We start from the raw sequence: 19,512 nt of genomic DNA, 5'->3' as shown, positions 1-19,512 counted from the left end.
GTTTGTTTTTTTGTGGGAACATAGCAGTACTGGCAGTAAGGCTTCTCTTGTATCAGATGGCATTTATGAACCAAACATGAAGGAAAAATCATACTCCAGACAGGCAGAGAAATTAGACTCTAAACTTTTCAAGAAATTAAGCATTTGCTTTTCTCACCACTAAGTGCCCTGATATTTCTGAGGGCATATAGTGGAATCGTACCCCTCTCCTTTTATGTAAACACTAATTTGTGATTAAATCCAGGATGGGATTTAATAGTTTATTAGTTTCTGAAGGTCATCATACTGTAGTGATAATAGAAACTCAGAAGAAACACAGCTGAGACGTGGTGATGGAGCATGGCATAAATTATTTTTTCTTGCAAACAAACCAAATTGGATCCATTGTTCCAAAGAATGCTTTAAAAAAATACTGTGCTGTGAAGCAGGCTATTACATATTGTTTTCAAAATCCTTGTCTCCAAAGTGCAATGTAATTGCACTGTTTCTTTTGCTAAAACATTCTTCACCTAAAGCAGTGTATTTTGCTGAAACAACTGCCATGGAATTCTGTGCTAAAAGAGTTTACTTTGGGATGTGGGCTTTTAGGTAGTTCAAAGACACAATGTGAATTGACATTATTTTTAGCAGGAGATGGGCATTTTACCTACCATTGTACTATGAAATTATTCCCCTTAATTCTGCAACAGCAAATAAAGCAAATCAGCAGTCTTTCTGGAGATGTGTTTAGAAAATAGTGTGTATGACAGTCTTTTATCTGAGGGCTACAGTTCACATTCTGCTTTTCACTGCATGCAGTGCAATTAGTCCGGATTAAGTATTATTATTCCGGCCTAAGTAAAACCAGATTTTGGAATGGGGAGAGGATTTCTAAATAGGAAAGTTCCTGTTTCGGAGGGGGTTGTTCTTTTTTGATTTGTTTTGTTTTGTTTTTTTTTTTTCAATTTAGCAGAGAAAGTAAAACAAACTCTATTGTCTGGAAACACTGTAGCCAGACTTGAGGTAAAGCATTGACTTCTAGTGGTCACAATGGCAGAGCACTAGAAACCAAATTATTAAAGGATATAGAAAATTTTCTCAGATGTTCTGTCTGCAATTCAAGATTAGATGTGAGCCTGCAATGGAGGAGTAATGTGGTTTCTTACAACAGCTATAAAAATAATGCTTTGATATATGAATTCTCAGTTCAACAGCTTTGTTTTCTGTTGTTCGAGACTAGATTACTATACTATTTCCTCTAGATCTGAAAATCCATACATGCCTCATCAGTGAGACTGTGTTTGCTTCGAAAGAGAAAGATCAAACTATACTAGAATGGTATGTATTATTTATGAATGTGAAGTTAATCCTATAAAACAACAGAGAGAGAGAGAGAAAGGAAGATTATAATTGAAGATTTTGTGTATAGGCACACCTGGTTTGCAGAAAAAATGCACTGAAAGCATAGTTGTAAGTATTTTGGAGAAAAAAAATCCAGTTTTCAGTCATATCACAGAATTTTTTTAATACTGTTCAAAAAGTACCTGACTCTACATAAACACCAACTATAACATGATGTAGACAATCGAGAAACAAGCAAATGTATTTTTCAATGCTAAAATAAATTACATTTGTACAGGTAGAAAGCAAAACCAAAGCTGATAAAAATGTTAAATTTTATGAAAAATCATGTTCAGTTCACATCAAAATTATAACTTTACATTCTCTATTTTTTAATAGTATAAGCAGCAACAACATAAAAAAGAACAAACGCTCACAGAATGTTTGAAACCAGTTGTTCATTAGTTATTAGCAAATTAAAAAAAATAATTACAAGCACTTGTAGCCCACACAAATCTTTTAGAATTGGCACCGTCTCTCTAAAACATCTATATTCTATATAGATTTCTAATTACAAATACCACCAGCAGCTGCCATATAATCCTATTAGTACATGTAATATACATAGTATATTTGTTCCCATTTGGCAGATCGGAGTGACTTAATGATTATTGTTTGTTTGTACTGTCATTACTCAGATGAGACAAAACCAGCCATATAAAACAATTCATCACCTAGATGAATTTTTTACTTACCTTTATGCCTCACTGGTCTCTATTGTTTTCCTTTTCACAGTATAAAATTGTAAGTGGCAATTGCAGAGATTTGAACAGAGGGTATAATAATAGACCATAGCAAAAAAAGTGAATTCAGATAATTCAACTGAAGTCTTTAATACGTGCAGTGCACACAGAAATGGGTAGCAGATGAATAATTTTCTTGTTCATGGAGAGTATTGACTTCCTTTTATGAGATTCATGAAACTGCCAGAAAACTGTGACATGTTTCTTATTTTTGGACATGTTCTCTCACATCCTTTAGCACATTTAGTCAAAGTATGATTTTCCTATTGGGATACCTGCTAGAGTAGCAATGATGAAGAAGAATGGTGGGAAGGTACTATTCACCACACCTAGCAAGTTGCTTCAAGAATGAACCTAATAAAATACATCTACTGTTTGTTTCAAAAGAAAATGAGAAGAATATCCTGCCATTATCATTCTCTGCTGAAGCAAATAGCCAAGATCTAGACTTGGCTGGCCACTATCAAACTTCGATTTTCTTTACATGGATATTAATCTGGAATGATTTCATTGACGTCAATAGGTTAAGGGCCAATGCCAGTCAAGGACTTCAGCACTTAAAGTTACACACTGTAATACCTATCTTTTTATACTATTTGGCTCTAGTGTGGAGGCTAGAACACTTTGTCAAATGTCTAATCTTACTGTGAAGTTTGTGAGAAGAGTTAGGTGCCCAGGAAAGCAATGCAACAAGGAAAGAGATGTCTGACATTACTCAAGCTATTATGGAAATGCAATACACAGAAAATACTAATTTTCAACTGGGATCCAATTCTGGACATGGCTATACTTTTTGTTTCAAGGATAGGTCACTTTTGTAAAAGATGGAGGGAAATTAAATGAGTCCTTTTTCTGTCCTCAGTCTCAGAGTAGTGGGAACCCCAAATTTAATTCCTTTACCTATCCAAGAAGACTTAGACTTTTTCCACAGAGGGGTCTGAGAACTCCAGATGGAAGACAAGATGGTTGCAGACACAGAGGTAAGAAAGGGCCTTCTGTCATGAAAGCACTTTTCAGGGAAGCATTTAAGAGTTTTTTGAGACAACACGTAGTACAGAAAAAATGCTGTCTCCACTTCTTTGTAGTTAAAATACTCACCTGGTCCCTGCTCCAGAGATTTTTGAAGTATTTTATATTAAATGGTCATATACGATCCCTAATTATATCAAGTGTACGCCCTATCAGGGTGTGGAGTAGATGTTCCTTTTCTACTCCAGGACTCTTGAATTTGTTTCTATCTTGTGAAGTTACCTTAGTGAGATGAGCACTATGTCATTAGAGCTCTTTCCAGCCAGGAGGAAGATTTCAATCACCTCTGACAATGGTAGGGTCTAAATTTAGGTCTCTTGCCTTCTGCCTGACTTCTCTAAACTCAAAGCTACTATAAAAACAGCAACATAACCAGATCCACTACCTTAAAACAAAGAATGATTTCTACTCCAGTTTGTAGCGAGTATGATCCTGTTGGTTTATGTGCTGTGTGCTCTGTGTACTCACTCATGGGATATACAGGGACTTAACCTAGGAACCACTGTTTTCTGTATTCCTGATGGGTTTTAGCATGAGTTAGGTGCAAAGTTCCTTAGATGTGTCAAGATCAGGGTAGTTCTGAGCTTATGCAGACACACAGTGAGAGATGCCTGAATAAGGTGGCAGTTGAATAGTGGTTTTAAAATTGAGTTTTAAATGCAGGTATTAAATTCTGCTGAAATCCTAATTTTAGGCACCAAAGTCCTTTTTAGGGTCAGCCCTGACACTGGTCTCCGATACAATAGAAAAGTCACGGTCACATTATTAATCCTGAGCATAGTGCTCTGATTTCCCTAAGGGCCTGACATTTTTCGCATGCTGTCTGTTGCTGTCATGTTTTTTCCTCTCACCTCATAAATGATGTATTAAGCAGAATAGCAAAGTTGCACACTTTCCTCTACAGAATTTACACCCACAGCTATGATGTCTTTCAGTTTGGTCTTGGTATCTCTAAAGAAAACATCCCCAGGTGAGCTCCACTATCATCCAGAGTCTGAATCATGGATTGGCCTTCCCATTTACTTTCTTTGGAGATCTTATTCTCCCAGTTTTTATCACAAAGTTTTCCTTCTGCAAACACAACTGAATAAACATCCAAACAAACTAACATTTTTTTTTTCTTTTAAACCTTTTAACAGTTAAGTTTCAATTAGCATTTAACTTTTAATTTGCTTTTGTAGCTGGAAATCAATGGAAGAAGCCAGCACCTTGTGATCAACCAGGCTCCTACGAAACATCAGCAAGTGCTTTGTGGACTGTGGTCTAAAAACCTCTGGTCTAAGGTATCTGTATAAGTCTAGGCACCAAATGTTCAAAGTACAAGGAAGCACATCTCCAAAGTCATGCAATTATTCTTCAGAGCCAATTAAAAAATACAGTTCTTCAGTATTGCTAACACTTCTTCCCAACTGGCCTGCCAGAGTTATTCACTTTATTTCAAAAGCACAGTTTCCAGAGGTGGTTACACCTTCACTCTTCAGGGTTGGCCTCAAGCACAAAAGAAACAAGTGATTTTCTGAGGTCCCTGTGGTCAAGAATGATAATCGTTTCAACTTTTTTAATTCCCTTTCTGGCAGCAGCTCTAAATTGGAAGGCAAATTCAAGTCATTCAGTTGGTACTTGCACATTCTTTAGCCAGATTGGAAAGTGATCATGATTGTAACCTTTGCTTTTATGTCTGAAAAACCCTGCCATTGTATCTCAATGTCCTAAACAGAGACTAGCATGCAAACAGCATAATGAAATCATAATGTCTGTCACTCAGAATTTTCTTTTTTCTTGTGTCAAACCCACTGGCTTCTATCACAGGACTTTGGAGTCTTGCAAATCTCCCACTGGGATCCTTTGAATTACTACTACAGTCATTACATAATTATTATCTTCTTCCCCCAAAAACCTTTCTTCCCTTTATTGAAATACAGACGTATCATACAAGGTGACATTGGCTCATTCCAGCCTGTATAATTAAAATGGATTCTGCCTTCTTTAAATGCCACTAAGGATGACCTATCTTTCATTAAAGATAGACTGACAACAGGGAGGTACAATCTCTAATCCTGTGCAATCAAAATTTCTGCTGCAGCTAATGGATATTCAAAAGATTCATGACTCCTCCTGAAGTGAGAGTTAGCAAAAGTGTTTAAAATTTGGGTTGTGCAACATTAGGGCTTTAGCCTCTTAAAACATCTATTCAGGTGTTAGACTGAGGGTTTTTTGTGTGTGTGTGCGCATGTGTGTGTGTACATGCATTCATATATCATCTTGGCAATATATGTGAAAGTTGTCAAGAACCTCTGAGCAATAGCTATGGCCAGAACTGTGCAGAACTGTAATTTGGGAGCAGAAGAGGTATATTTATGCTGAGTCACTCTATTTCTCACTCCTTTTTACTAATTTTATTTTTAAGAAAAGATTTTATGTCTGTCTGTATAATCTTTATTTCCACTGTTGATTATTTCACAGTGTAGTGAAGCCCACAGATTTTAGCAGGAATACATTAATATTAAGTGTCCACCAACATAAAAAAAGACTACAGAAATGGGAACCTGGAAGGCTAGGGAAAGATCAAGGTGGAGAATGTTCTGGTACGGACATTGGTCAACATCTTAAAATATAAGAGAACAGATAGTAATAGAATCCCTTTGAAATTCACATTAACTATCTCAGTACACTCTGTATATATCAAAACAATATTGCACTGATGGGAAACATATTATTATATAAATCTTTAATGAACAACATTTAAGTGGTCTAGATTCCCTAAATGAGAGTGTTTGTGTCACAGACTGATTGGACATGCTCTTCCCTTAGATGTGGGTTGTAATCTGTGAAAGAAGATGTTTTCTCCTAAAGACATGGGCAGCTAGGGAATGATGAGACATGCTAGTACTGTGAACCAGAAGGGCAAAACCATGTTCTGGTTTGGAAACCGTACAGCTGCACAGAGCTGAGTCTGCGCTAATCAGTAGTGCGAGGAGGCAAGGACTACATATAAGCAACAGGGACCTACAGTCACAATGGGGTGTATCTACCTGCCTTCTGGAGTAGAGCTGTTTTGTGACTGGCTGGTTCATGCTATAGGCATAGCTAGTAAATGACTACCTGGCAAAATAAGCATGCCCACAGACTGCTATTAGACAACACTGCCTTGTGCAGGATGCACAGAGTCACTAGAGTATCTCTGTGAGGTGCTAGCCTGGATTCAGTCATCTATTACTTTTTTTTTAATGTTGTTGAGCAGCAAATTGGGGTGCAGCACATAATGGTGAAACTAGCTTCCCAAAGGAATAGAGAATGCTCTTTGCTAAATTATATGAATGTGCTTTCATCTTTTATTTGTTTGTTTGATCAAATATTTATAATTTTGGACATGGGGGAGAAAAAGGGGTATGAATTTTGATTACAAAATATTTGTTATCTTTGAAGAAATAAGATCTAAATGTTTTGAAACTGAAACATAGCAGCCTTATTTCAAGGCTCCCTTCCATGAGGCTGTCTTCTATATAAGGCTACATTAACTCAACTTTGAATTGAAGTACATCACTCACCACTTCATACTATCCTTAAATAAAATAAAACAAACCCATAAAATTTTGGCACCTGAGGACAGCTATGTCATGAAGGAGAGAGCCAATACAGTGTGTGTTTAGGGCCTGACTTACAAGTTCTATGTAACTACACTTATCAAAAATTATTTAGCTTCTATTCAAACTTTAAAACTCTTCCCTGCCTGTATTAAAAAAGTGCTGTGACAGTATGAAGTGCACTAAACTGTACTACCTTGATATAGGAAAAAAATATGAGGAATCTCCTTGCTTCCTCTGTGAGTTGCTAAGAAACAAAGAAAGACTCTGTTGGTTCATATCTCATTAGGTCTTCTCTGTTTTGACCTTTACACTGTATTGCTTTGAAAGTATTTTTTCTTTATTTTTGTCACAGTTCATAGCTGCAAGGCATCAGCAGCTAAATAAAGTTAAAATTGTTGCTTATTAAAGAGTAGCTAAATCACCTCTAAGCAAATTTTGACACAGGATTTTTTTCCCCTTATATACGAATTATGATTATGACAACCTTTCCACTGACAGTTAGCATTCATCATAATCCAGATTCATCTCCTAGAATTCTGTCATTCAAAGTATGGAGAAAATCCTTAGGGTGTTTACCTGTTCCTTACAAGCAAAGACTATGGGAGCCCGAATAAGTATTTTAACTGGTAATGTTAGCATAAGAACGTCCATAAAAATGTGTTAATTTCAGTAGGGAGTGCAGCTATAATATAGCTTTGTAGTGCTGCTAGAAAGAGAATATTCACCCCAACAACTTGCCCTGATAAGGGAATTACAAAACAGTACTCCAGAAAATATTTTTTGCTACTTCATTATTAGTTGGCAACACGGTGAAATAGTCAGGAAATCTTCCTTGGGTTTTGTTGCTGTGAAGGTGAATCCAATGTTAACAAATTGAATTTTTGATACTGATAGAAGAGAATTTCATAACAAATGAGTAGGTTGAGAAGTCACTTGTAAAGCCCTCCATATTGCAGTCACTCACTGCAAAGCCTCAGCTTAGTGTTATCCACGTGTAATGTATCACGGACACAATATGCTTCAGCAAAAAGTTTGGTAGTTGTTGAACATACATTACTGCTTTTTGAGATCTTCATAGAAAAAAAGAGAAAGAAAGCTTGACAGGTTGGTCCCAGATTTGAGTCTGTTAGAAAATGTACATTCAATGTTTGGTCTTCTATTCTTGGTAAAAGATCAAGGTTCATTTCTGGGTAAGGAATCAGAGTAAACAAACAAACCATTGTACAGTTGTTTACAATCTAGTTTCCCCCCCGCCCCGTATATTGTACACACGGTTCATTGTAATACTAAAGCAAAGCACTTGGTATGTAACTGATTTAACAGACTCCTTATAAGCCCTCAAAAATAGATTCAGTGTTTCTGAAAAGCCCATGTTTTTTTAAGGCCACGATAATCTGCCAAGAGTCATTTTGTCTTTAAAACAGCATAATTAATCTGATGTTTCCACTTCTGAAGTAATTCCTCTTCTTCCTCTCTGTTTCTCACAAGATGACCCAACGCCTCTCACTCTATCTGCGTAAACACTGGAGATCTTGAAGGCTTGGCTGTCCTCTCACTACTTGCTTGTAGTCGTTGAGATCCAATGTTGTCTTGAACTACATTCACAGCGAAGAAGAACTTTGAGTATAATCTCTGATGAGGAGTGTGTCATACTTTGGGGAGGATGGGATACAGAGAGCAGATTCAGAAACCGGAGAGCTGGGAGATGCACTTCCAGAATCGATGGAGTCTCTAAAAGGAGAAGGAGGAGTTAAAGCTACCAACTCCTCAAGGTCTTGCTTGGCTGATGGGGTCTCTGAAGTGCCTTCTTTGATGCTGCCATTTGAAGGTTTCCTCGCTGACTGCGAAGCGCCATTGACTTCAATGGCAGGAAGCGGTTGGATCTCTGCAAACGTTGTCATTGTCGTAGGGAGCTGGATTTCCCGTGGAATCAGGTATGAAGAGCAGAGAGGAGTGGCCACCATTGTCCCTGGAGTGGCTGTTGAAAGCATCATAGAGTTCAGCTCGCTGATATTGGCTGTAAAGCGAGTAACCACGCTACTGATCTGCTCCATGAGGGATCCTTGAGAGGAGCTACTTCGCTGAGGAGGCTCTGACTGGAAGGTAGGGGCATCATCTTCTGTTCGACTAACGGAGGCAGTTCTGTGGCTCAAGGTGCTGATAGGTGAGGGAGTCTGCGGTCGATACTGAGCTGGGTATTGCTCTTCTGCTTCCGAAACATCGTAAAGAGTTTTGGCACTGGCCTCAGGAAATGTAGCGCTGCTACTATGTCGGCTACTATCTGTGCTTTTAGAAAAAGGCTTGATCACTGCAGTTTGATTGGGGTTCTCTTTTTTGTTGATGTGGATTGACAACCGCTGCCAAAGGTGTGCTCCTCTGCTGCTTTTCTCGTTCTGGGCCCAGGAAACTGATTTCCCATTAGAGCTGTAAACAGAAATGAGATAAGATGGTAACTTGCATCAAAGTTACAAATATAATCACTGTACCTATACCAGGGGTACGTGGTATCCCAGAGCTTATATTCATCATAAAGCTGTCTGTAATTTCATCTATATCTATTTCTATCTATTGTAATATATCTATATCGATATCTTTCATTTACACCTATATGTTCTAGGAAAACAAGCAGAGTTTGCCAGCTCATTTCACAGGCCATTTGTGCATCCAGCTGTGACCTACTCTGTGCTAGTTCATGGCCACTGCTGACCCCTCTGTTGCTGCCCTCAGGACATAGGCAGTGTCCATCTTGGGGGAAGGAGCAGCTTGATGGTTTCCTTTCTGTTGGATTGGTGTCAGGAAAGGGGACTGTGGGACTGAGGGATGCATGGAGGAGTGAGGAAGAGGTGAATGATTCAAGGGAACATATGAGAGACCTGCACTAGCTGGGTTGCAGGGGGCAGGTACATAGACTGGACTGGGAGCATTCAGTAGTAAGGAGCTTGGTGTAGGGTGATGGCCATGGATTCCTGGTATGGGGCAGAGAGGAAAAATGGGAGATGAAGAAGCACAGTCCATTATGGCTGGAAGAAAAATCTGTTTACATCTTAGTACTTGGAAGTACTGGAGCGATACTCTTCTGAAAGGGACTATTCGGATTGTGGGTGGAGAGACAATTCTAATGAGTGACCTCTTGTTCATCAAGATACTTGGAAAATTAGCCACCACTAGCTTAAAGAACTTAATTTTTCAAATTACAGGTCGGCTCAGAGAATAAAACTATATTCCTAGTAGGAAACAAATAACGGACAAGCTATACAAGCAGCTCCCCATGGTGACCTGAGTTTGGAGACAGCAATAAAAATTTTGCTCTACTCTCCTGCAAAATGAGTCCTTCTAGGGTATTTTCTCTTCAAATCCCATCATGTCCTGTTCTTTATCAAAGTTGCTCATTTTTCTCCGCTTGCTACCTAAGCAAAGCCAACTGTGGTACTTATAAACACATAGTATGGAATCAGTCTTTTCCCTTTACACCTTCCTTAGGCTGATGAGCTGGGGTTTATACATACATTAACCTATAGTTCTTGGGATTAAGAAAGACCATTAGAAATATTTATTAGCTGGAGCAGACAATGACTCTGAAATGATGTCAACAGGAAAAACATACAAATAAGTGTGATTTATATATAAAATGCAACAGAACTTTAAACAATTCCCCTTGGTTTCCAAAACATTTGCTACAGCCATTTAGGATTTTTGGGAAGACAACCACATTGTAGACCCTGGCAGAGCATCACAAATTTGTTGTTTGTTTGTTTGCTTTTTAAGCCTGAAATAGATATGCTCACACATGTTAGCCTGCAGTGTAACAGTTTGCAAGACACATAGTTTACTAAACACAGATGACTTTATATCAGCCTTCATGTGGAGGTTTGCCATGCACTACCAGTTTAATAGCTCTTCCAATCATCTAAAAAAAAAAGTTGTGTGCTGATTGTAAATAAAACCTTCTTCTGGGTTCACATCCACAATTACATGGAATTATGATGGATCATGTAACACAACATACGCCCACAGCTTTCTCCTTCAAAAGCAGCATGACAGAATCCAGTAGACAAACACAACATAAACCAGTGGGTATTTTAAGAGAAGCTAGACTGGGAGATGATCTGTATGAGTATATAAGGGGTCACCCCTCTGCTGCAGTGTTCACCAGGATGTTATCTGGATCTTAGAAGTTAAGTGCTATGCACCTACCCCCAAAATGCCAGGCAGAATAGCTGGTGGCTTGTAACTTGCTCTTCAGACAATCCCTCCCTTTTGCTGTACCTCAATCAGAGCAAGCAGGAAAACAAAAAACTAACCTGTAGTACTGATCACTTTGACTTTGCATCTCTGTGGATGTGATTCTGAACTGAACAGGAGCTGGCACTAACGTCTTCCAGAGGAAAACTGTTACCTCTAAGGATTGCATGATCCTCTCACTGGAACATGTACTCGGTGGATGTTGAGAGCTGTTTGAGAGCCCTGGCTCCTTGGTCATGCTGAGTTCTGAGCTCAGTGGGACCTTGGTGCCAGCAGCAGAAGCAGGATTTGGATCCTTTGGCGGGTGAGATCTCGCCTCTAGTTCTGGTATGATGACCATGAGACCTCCTCCCAACTCCTTCTGAGTTTGAGCTAGACCAGGAGGCTAGGTGACCCAGCACTGGTAACTTTGATCTAGCAGAGGGCCTAGTTCTAGTCCTGGATGTCCTCCCTGGTGGAGTCTCTTAATTCCTGCTGAGTTCAGAGCTCAGAGGAATCTGTGACAGACTTGCCTGCTGCAAAGGTGAAATAAATGCCATTAACATGAAGAATTAGCCAATGCAAACAGAAAAACTTGACCAAAGAAAGAGATATATTCTAGCACACCTCCTGACTTCAAGCACTGGCTTATTACAGAAACCCTATGGCTTTCAGTGTGTACATGAACACTAAATGCATGTAGACACTTTCAGTTGACTGAAGGTCAGATTTTAAAAGATTGTGAAGGGAACATGTCACTCCCTCCCTGGCCACCATTCAGAAGACAATTATTAAGGAGGCTGAGAGCCTGGGGAAAGGAAAACGATGAAATCTGGGGATGTGTCTAGCCCTTGGCAAGGGCAGCTGATAGTTAAGTCTTCAGTGGAGCAACTGTCACCACCCACCCTGAATCCCAGTTTGGTTTTGTGTCAGTCTTGGCTGATGCACTCATTTACTGCCTTTGCGCTGTGCTCAAGAGTAATCAAGCTGTATGTGTGGCTCTCATGTTGATCCTAGGGCTCTAAAGGAGACCCAGTGGCTGTTTGATGTAAATTTTGTGCAAAAGCCTGTAAGACTTGACCATTATTCATTGCAAATTCCTTCATATAAAAAACTGAATAGGAAGTAAGCAGCATTTTATCAGTAAGGAATGAACCCAGCAGTTAAAATCCTAGTAGTTTGCCCAGCAATCATTGGAATTGTTATCTCAGAAACATATCATCCACTTCATCATGCTGCACCTACTTACCACAAAGTCAACAATGGACTGAGGTGTGCAATCATTTATCATCTCTGTGAAAGGAGCACCACTTGTTTTCATATATTAGTATGAAGCTACATTATGGCTAAACTCCAGTGATAGTATTTTACAATTCTGCTCTAACTGCTTATTGCTACTCTGTCAAGTTAACTGGAAACCACTGCAATGCACACAATTTAAAAATAGAGAAATAAAGGTAGATCAGAGACATAAACTATGATGTCTACTAATAGAATTGTTTACATTTATTATGCCCAGATTTGCCATGACCCTTTGATGATGGGAAACTTTAGGTCAGTGACATTTTAGTTTTCTTGCAAACAGATTTTGACTTCCTCAGATGAGAACAGCAAAATTACACTTTTTAGCTCCCAAAAGAATTTCACTGCTAAGTTTGACTGAATACACATTTTTCTACCCTACTCTGCTTTACTGCTGGTACATTGCACTGACTAGAGCAGAGCAGAGTACAGGTCATATCTGGAGAAGAGCAAACTCCAATTAATCAGTGTCATAATTTCCAAACCAAAACATCAGCAAAATAATTTTTTTTTTTTTTTTTAAAAAACCAAAACCTTTTACATGGCACATTTTTTATTTTCTTTCACTATAGGTTAATTATGTTCAGATTTAAGTATGAGAGGGATTTCCTCAGAACCAGTCATACTAATTGTTTCTTCAGTCTCTTTACTAAAAGCTGCTTCAATTTTGACAGCTAGGTTTTTTCCTAGCTTGCTAGACCTACCATGATATAATATGTACAAGAAATGAAAGCAGTATAAACAAGAGAACTTTTGAAGTCTCTGATATTTCCAATATTTTCTCTACAGTTGTCCACTTGCTGACAGAATAACAATTAGTATCGTTTCTCATTTTCTTCCCTTACTTAATATTTTTAGAATCACTTAAGTTTTGTATTTAGGGCATTGTTTCGTATTCATAAGCGATATTAACTGCTTTTTGTCCACTTAGGTGTTAAGAAAAATGTTCCACTTCCCTCATATATGTTTTTTTTTACTGTCTAGAATAGTTGACTTTGTCATTTGTTTTGGTTGAGGTAGCAGAAGTTTTGTTTCAGCTTTTCTTGCTCTGTGGTATGATTATTTATGAGATGGTGCACAGCTATGCCACCAGGGTTTCTTTAGCCTGATGCTATTAAAGCAAATGTGTTTTGTGAGGTCCTTCAAAATGCAGAAGGAATAAAAAATGGGAAGAGGAATTGACAGTCACAGCAGCTGAAAACTCTCATATGTTAGCAAGGGTGTCATTCTCATTAATTACCTGAAGTTGCTAAAATTAATTCTGATGATGACTGCTTAGGGATTAGTATTGGGTCAGTTACTGAAAGCATATGTAATTTGAAAATAAGTCACTTATTCTCGTTAATATCTTTAAATGAAATAGGAAAATCAGTTTTAAATTATGGAATTTATTATTTTCTAAGAATGCATAGGTACATAGTATTAGTCACCAGTGGAAACTGGAATACAAGGGGAATTAATAGAGATTAATACAAAAATTTAAGGGAATTTTTGTTCTCTATCATGTATCAATATCAGTATCTGATTCCAGTTTTGAAATGATACAGCTGAAAACAGATACTGGACAATAACTTGATGGAGACCTGTATGATCTGTTTGCAACCTGTCCTCACATGCATATAATAAGGAATGATATCAAATTCTTTAATGTATAAGTTCATGCATGAAAGTTCATATTTTAGAACCCTGGTCTAAATTTTATTGAGCTAAAATTGGCAGAAAAATTTATGCTTAGATGGTTTAATGGCTGAAGTAGAGTGTTACATTCAAACTTGAAGCAGTATCTTGTTTTTTAAGTAGTTGACGTGCAGACCAAACTTGTTTGTTAAGGACAGTGTTCTCCTCTCTTTAAGGGAGAAGTCCTTCTGTCTTATCCACAGAAGCAGCAGGTAATGGTAAGCAGGATATGCCTGTACTTAAAGTGGTCCATACAACTTCCTGCCAAGGAGAACTGTTATTCAAAATAAATAGTAGGAAGCTTTTGTCCTTTTAGAGTCCCCTGCTGAAAGCTTATTAAAGACTCAGTGATATTCTGCCTGAAAAGGATTTGTGTGTTATCTGTAGATTTAATTTAAAAATGACTCTTCATAAGGGGTGAGCTCTGTGTGTGCCTGTGATGCATGCAAGCACAGGCGCATGCATATTTTGTTTTTCTAGTCTTGTCATTTGAGCCAACCTCAAATCAATATACATTTTGCTTGTAGTGACCCAAGTTCTTCATCCTTGGGAGAATGCAAGTGCCTTGCAACATGCTAAAAACACTGAAATGAAATAAGTAGTTGAAGTGGCGAACTGCAGTATATGTGTATGAAGAAGTCATATTTTCTCCTGGGACTGTAGGACAACCTGGATGACTGGCTAAAAGTGGATGCTGAACCTTAAGGTGTCTAAACTGGGTCAGTTCTGCCACTGTAATGGTTTATGTTGTTGCTATTCCTCTCATTTTCAATAGCTTTTAAGGAAACTTCTAAATGTCTATATAATTGTTTCCCTGGGTGAAAGCCAATTCTGCCACACACAAATAACCTGCTAGTGATATATTACTCAAGTCATTTAGCTTAAATTATTCCCATGTTGCTTGTTCTATGGAGATAAATAACAATGAAGCACAAAAGAGGAATTATACACGGTGAAAATTCATTTTGTCCTGTCCTAAGTTCTAGAAGTAAATGACATATTTTGCAATTATTTTGCAGAGTTGTTTTTTGTTAACAACATTAAGAGCATTTATTTATACTATTGCATGAACTGTAATCTCGTGATTTCCTCATGAAAATCATAGCTGTCATTTACATGAATGACTTTAATGTATAAGAATGAAAGAAACTACGAAGTGAGAGACGGCTGATGGACAGAAATTTTGCCAATGCCCTCCCAGCACAGCCACCAGTGACACTAATGCTGGCAGCTGTTTCAGAGGCGTGCCTGATTAGAATAGGAAATGAAGTGTCTGGTATCTGAATGAAACATTTCTAGGACATCTATTATCGTGACCCACAATGCAAAAATGATTTTGATACAAGATGTAACTTCTTTCTTCTATTGAAATTGTTAATTAAGGCAGCTAGTTCTGGGTTTTTCTCCTTGTTCAAAAAATGTCACTTCCAGCATCTTCGATCATATCTCTGCTACACTGGAGCATCTTAGTCACAGGATGGAGAGCGGACAATGCCACCTCTGGAACTCTGCTGTGAGCTCTGCTTCCTGATGCACAAAGCTTTAAGATACTTACAACATTGCTTACTCAATATGTTTTTTTCATTTTTTTCATTGATAATTTGCTAAAGGTATGAAATGGAAACTGGAAAAAATAGGAACCATCAGGTTACCAGATCCCGAAATCTGGAGCACAAGTAGTGCACAAGAAAAGAAAAAAAAAAGAAAAGGAAGATTTAACTCTCCCAGTTGTAGCTCTAGAGGCAAGGGTTGTTTTGAATTCTATCCTCTGCAAAGAGCATACAATTGGAGGAATTTCAGGTGTTTGGCATGGTTGATAAATAATTACAGAGGTATTTATGCACATGGGACTTATCAGCAGAAAAAATATTCTTATGTATAATTAAGCATTCTTATTTGTTGCATTTAATCAAATCAGAAATGCAAATATGATGCAAGAAATAAAAAACCACGATGTGATCCCTGCTTTGTGAAATTCTCATAAAACATCCCATTTCAATAATTGATTTTATCAGATATATGTGTATGATACTCACAGGTGACGCAGGATGTAGTAACTTCTCTTAATCAGAAACAGTCTTACAAAGCATCACATAGTGTACCCCTTACTGCTATTTTTATGTCACTTTTCATCTTGAAAAATCCCAAGGCATTTGTAAGACTAATATACAGAGACAGTTAGGCCCTGATATGAAAAATATCCACGATGGGGTTGGAACACAAAAATAATACTGCATGAGGGATTTGAAAACATGAGCTGAAAAATACTGCCCAGGATGAAATCGCACAGCATTTTTTAGACTGAAAGGACCTAAGTGGGATTTGGTCAGTATCATGGGACCTCTTCGTCCCATGAGATGATGAGATTTTTTTCATTATTCTCAAATGGTCAGACCCCTGCATCTGTCCTCTTCCATCTGCACTTCATCCTAGTGACTTCTAGCACTGGTCTGATACTGAGACAGAAGAATGGCACCTACTTTCCTTTCTGTAACATCTATGTTCCCTTTGGGACACTCCCAGACTATTCAGTGGCAACTCTACTTAGTTCATGAAATTTGACAAGAACCACTGGCCAGGACACTGTGGCTGGAGACAACAAAACACAGCCATCAAATGCAATTGCACTCTCTGTTAAGCAGCAGGTGTTCTTAACTGTTTGAGTAGGTCTTGCAGCTGACAGTCTTGCTGTGGAACTATTAGACTGACACAGTTTCCAGTCTTTTTGACTGTTAGGGCATCCTCTTTAACAGGAACCTTTTTCTCCTCTCTACTTGACTCAGATCGATTACAGTCTGGGATGCAAACAGATTCTTCACTGTGAAGATATAAAATATAAAAAAGAAGTTTTTCAAGTGTATATATATGGCCAGGCAAAACAGAGCTGAATACTGTACAACAAAATACAGTTGTTTGACATTTACATGTATTTTTCTTCTCTTTAAAATTCTCTTATATAGTGACTCCAGATAGCTTTTGAATGAAGAATAAATATCACTGAAGGCAATGCAATGTAGGAAAAAAAAAAATCTAGACAACGGACAGACAAAAAACAGAATCCCAGCTGACAAAAAATAACAGGCCTGTATACATTTTGTACAACGCTCAGTAATGAACGTTTCTGATGTTACTTAAACAGCAGGAGTCCCCCAGGTGTGTGCTATGTGGTGTTTGATAGCCTTATGTACATGAGAGAATAATGTTGTACCCAAGGGGATCATAACACTGTGCAAGTGTTTCACTGAACACCCTCCTGCAATGATAAAATTCACCTGTGATGTAACACTTTTGAAGAGTAAAGGTATAATTTGGTCACACTGTGCTCTAAGGTTAAATTTATAAATACCATACAGGTTGTTGATAAGAAATTAGTAGATCTTTTAATAAGTGGTAAACAAAATGCTCTGACTTGTAGTAGAATGTAACACAATGATACAATGCTTATCAAGAGTATTGTTTCATGAAAGATTTATAATCACCTGTGACACATGTGGCTCATTAATTTATTAATGGAGGTGTCTGGAGAAATGGATTTTCTGTCCTATGAGAGAGTCCAACATTTGGAAATCTGACTGGACTCAAAATCCAATAAATAGCTGAAATCTTCAAGTATTTCACAGAATTAAATAGTTTGAAGCATTTTAATATAAAAACATCAAAATGGCCATATTGAAACAGTTCATCTCTGAACAGTTTCATCACTGAAAAGATGTGGTATTTGATATTCATTAAAATTGTAACACTGGTGTATAATATCATGCAATATATCATGGCCAAAACAAAATTAAATATAAATAAATAAATTAAGTTAAATGGAGAAAGTTATGAAAAAGAACTCTGTTTAAAATGAGTTTGAAACCTTTCCTTAAGACCATTATAGAACTTAGCACTTTCCCACAAGGTATTTTGATTGAGAAGAACCAACATTTTCATATTGAAAATGTTTTCATCAATCAGTTCTTCTCTGTTCTTCTTAAAAGCTCTTTTGATTAGACCTAATGTAACCCCTAATACAGAGCAGGACCCTCATGCTAGAGGAGTTCTGGAGCTGCTTACTCCAAGTTTGAATGCTGTCTCTCTTCATCCGCTCTACTGCCTTCATGAGTTGGCTGTAAGGTTTCTCCTCCCAAAAGCACCATATTACGACAACATCACACAGGACACGTGGTTTGGATCACTTGAATGGACATGGTGCAGGGTTTTTTGGCAGTCAGATGGAACACAGAGATCAGCAGTGGCCATGTGTTTTCTTTTTTATTTTTCTTTTCTAAGCATACTATATGGGATGCACAGGAATTACAGACAGAGGATATGGCCTGGCATTGTCCCAGGGCTGCTCCTCTTGTTCACAGACATATCACACTGCCCTAAGGCCACTTGCTGTTTGCTTACCTGGTCATTGTAGCTCTCCCACCATTCCCCATACTCCCTTTTGGGGTGAAACATTCTATTTCCGACTTGTGCGGGGCCAGTCTCCTGCCTTTGTACCTAATAAATCACGACAACAACAGGAGCAAACAGAAAGAAGTGATTGTGTGCTCAGCTTTCTGTGACAGCTGCTGTGCAAAGGGCCATGCACATGAATGCTACTGTGGCGGTGGTGGGGCATAGTGCAAAGCAGCCGTGGGAGTGGTGGAATAACTGCATAAAACCCCAGACCTGTGCTAAAGCAAAGAGGGCTATGCAGGAGAGGTGCTCACCATTTTATTTTTTTGTATATATAGGAGCCAAAAAATTCTACAGAATACATAGCATGCTAACCTTTTGTCTTTAATATTTTTTGGAGTTAGGCCAAAATGTTTGGCTAAACAGTTTAAGGGAAACAACATTTAAATTAAGGATCAGTGAGAAATCAGCTGGTGGCCATGTTCTCAAACCTAACAATCTTTTTCCCTGATCCTCCATCTCTGTAACTCTTGAGTTGTTCCTCTGTTTGTCAAAGCAAGCACCAGCATGGTTGATTGTTTGGATAAAATTTGAGTGGTCTCACAGTTTGTGTCATGAATGGGCCTTCCTCTCTCCATTTGCAATAAAAGGAGGCTAGATGACTTGCTGAGATGTAGACGTAAAGTCAAGTGAAATCAACCCCAATCATAGAGCCTAGTGCAGTTCTGTGAAAGTTTTAAATACCATACCTTGCACTTGGATGAAAAATTCACTCAGATAAACAGTTTAATACTTGAGTATCTAATTAATCTCTGGATATGATAACAAGATGAGGCCTGGTCATTGTTTACTCTCTGAGCACTTAATTGGGATGTGAGCATTGAAGAGGTCTTATGCTGGCTCTCTTCCCAGTGGTGAATTTAACCCTAATTGTACAAATTCCTGTGCTAGGTGTTGAAATACATATTTAAATGCTTTAATATAATTTGGGCTAAATGCCTGCAGATGTCTTCTCAAAGAGTTTGTGATACCTCATTCTCACATGCACTGTGGGTATTTAACACACTCCTGTGGGGAAGCTTCTACATTTTAACACTGCTAACATTACAGAATAAATGACTTATTCCTTGTCCATTAACGTGATCTAGACAGCAAAAGGTACCTTGAAGAGAACAACACTGTAAAAG

The 19,512-nt window shown here is 38.1% G+C and overlaps 1 protein-coding gene across 1 annotated transcript in view; it reads right to left on the bottom strand.

Moving 5' to 3' along the window:
• Nucleotides 1-1,477: 1,477 nt before the first annotated feature.
• The window catches only part of GRM5 (glutamate metabotropic receptor 5), a 288,751-nt gene continuing 270,716 nt past the window's right edge, over nucleotides 1,478-19,512 (bottom strand). The window contains exons 9-10 of the mRNA XM_074860303.1: nucleotides 18,332-18,427; nucleotides 1,478-9,163 (exon numbers count right to left, since the gene is read on the bottom strand). Of these exons, the coding sequence (XP_074716404.1) occupies nucleotides 8,341-9,163; nucleotides 18,332-18,427 (919 nt within the window). The 3' untranslated portion in view covers nucleotides 1,478-8,340. The remainder of the gene's footprint in view (nucleotides 9,164-18,331; nucleotides 18,428-19,512) is intronic.

Source organism: Strix uralensis, chromosome 2 (assembly GCF_047716275.1).
Source record: "Strix uralensis isolate ZFMK-TIS-50842 chromosome 2, bStrUra1, whole genome shotgun sequence".
In the NCBI taxonomy this organism is placed as follows: domain Eukaryota; kingdom Metazoa; phylum Chordata; class Aves; order Strigiformes; family Strigidae; genus Strix; species Strix uralensis.
Note: the sequence above shows the minus strand (reverse complement) of the source record. Positions and strands in the feature narration are given on the sequence as shown.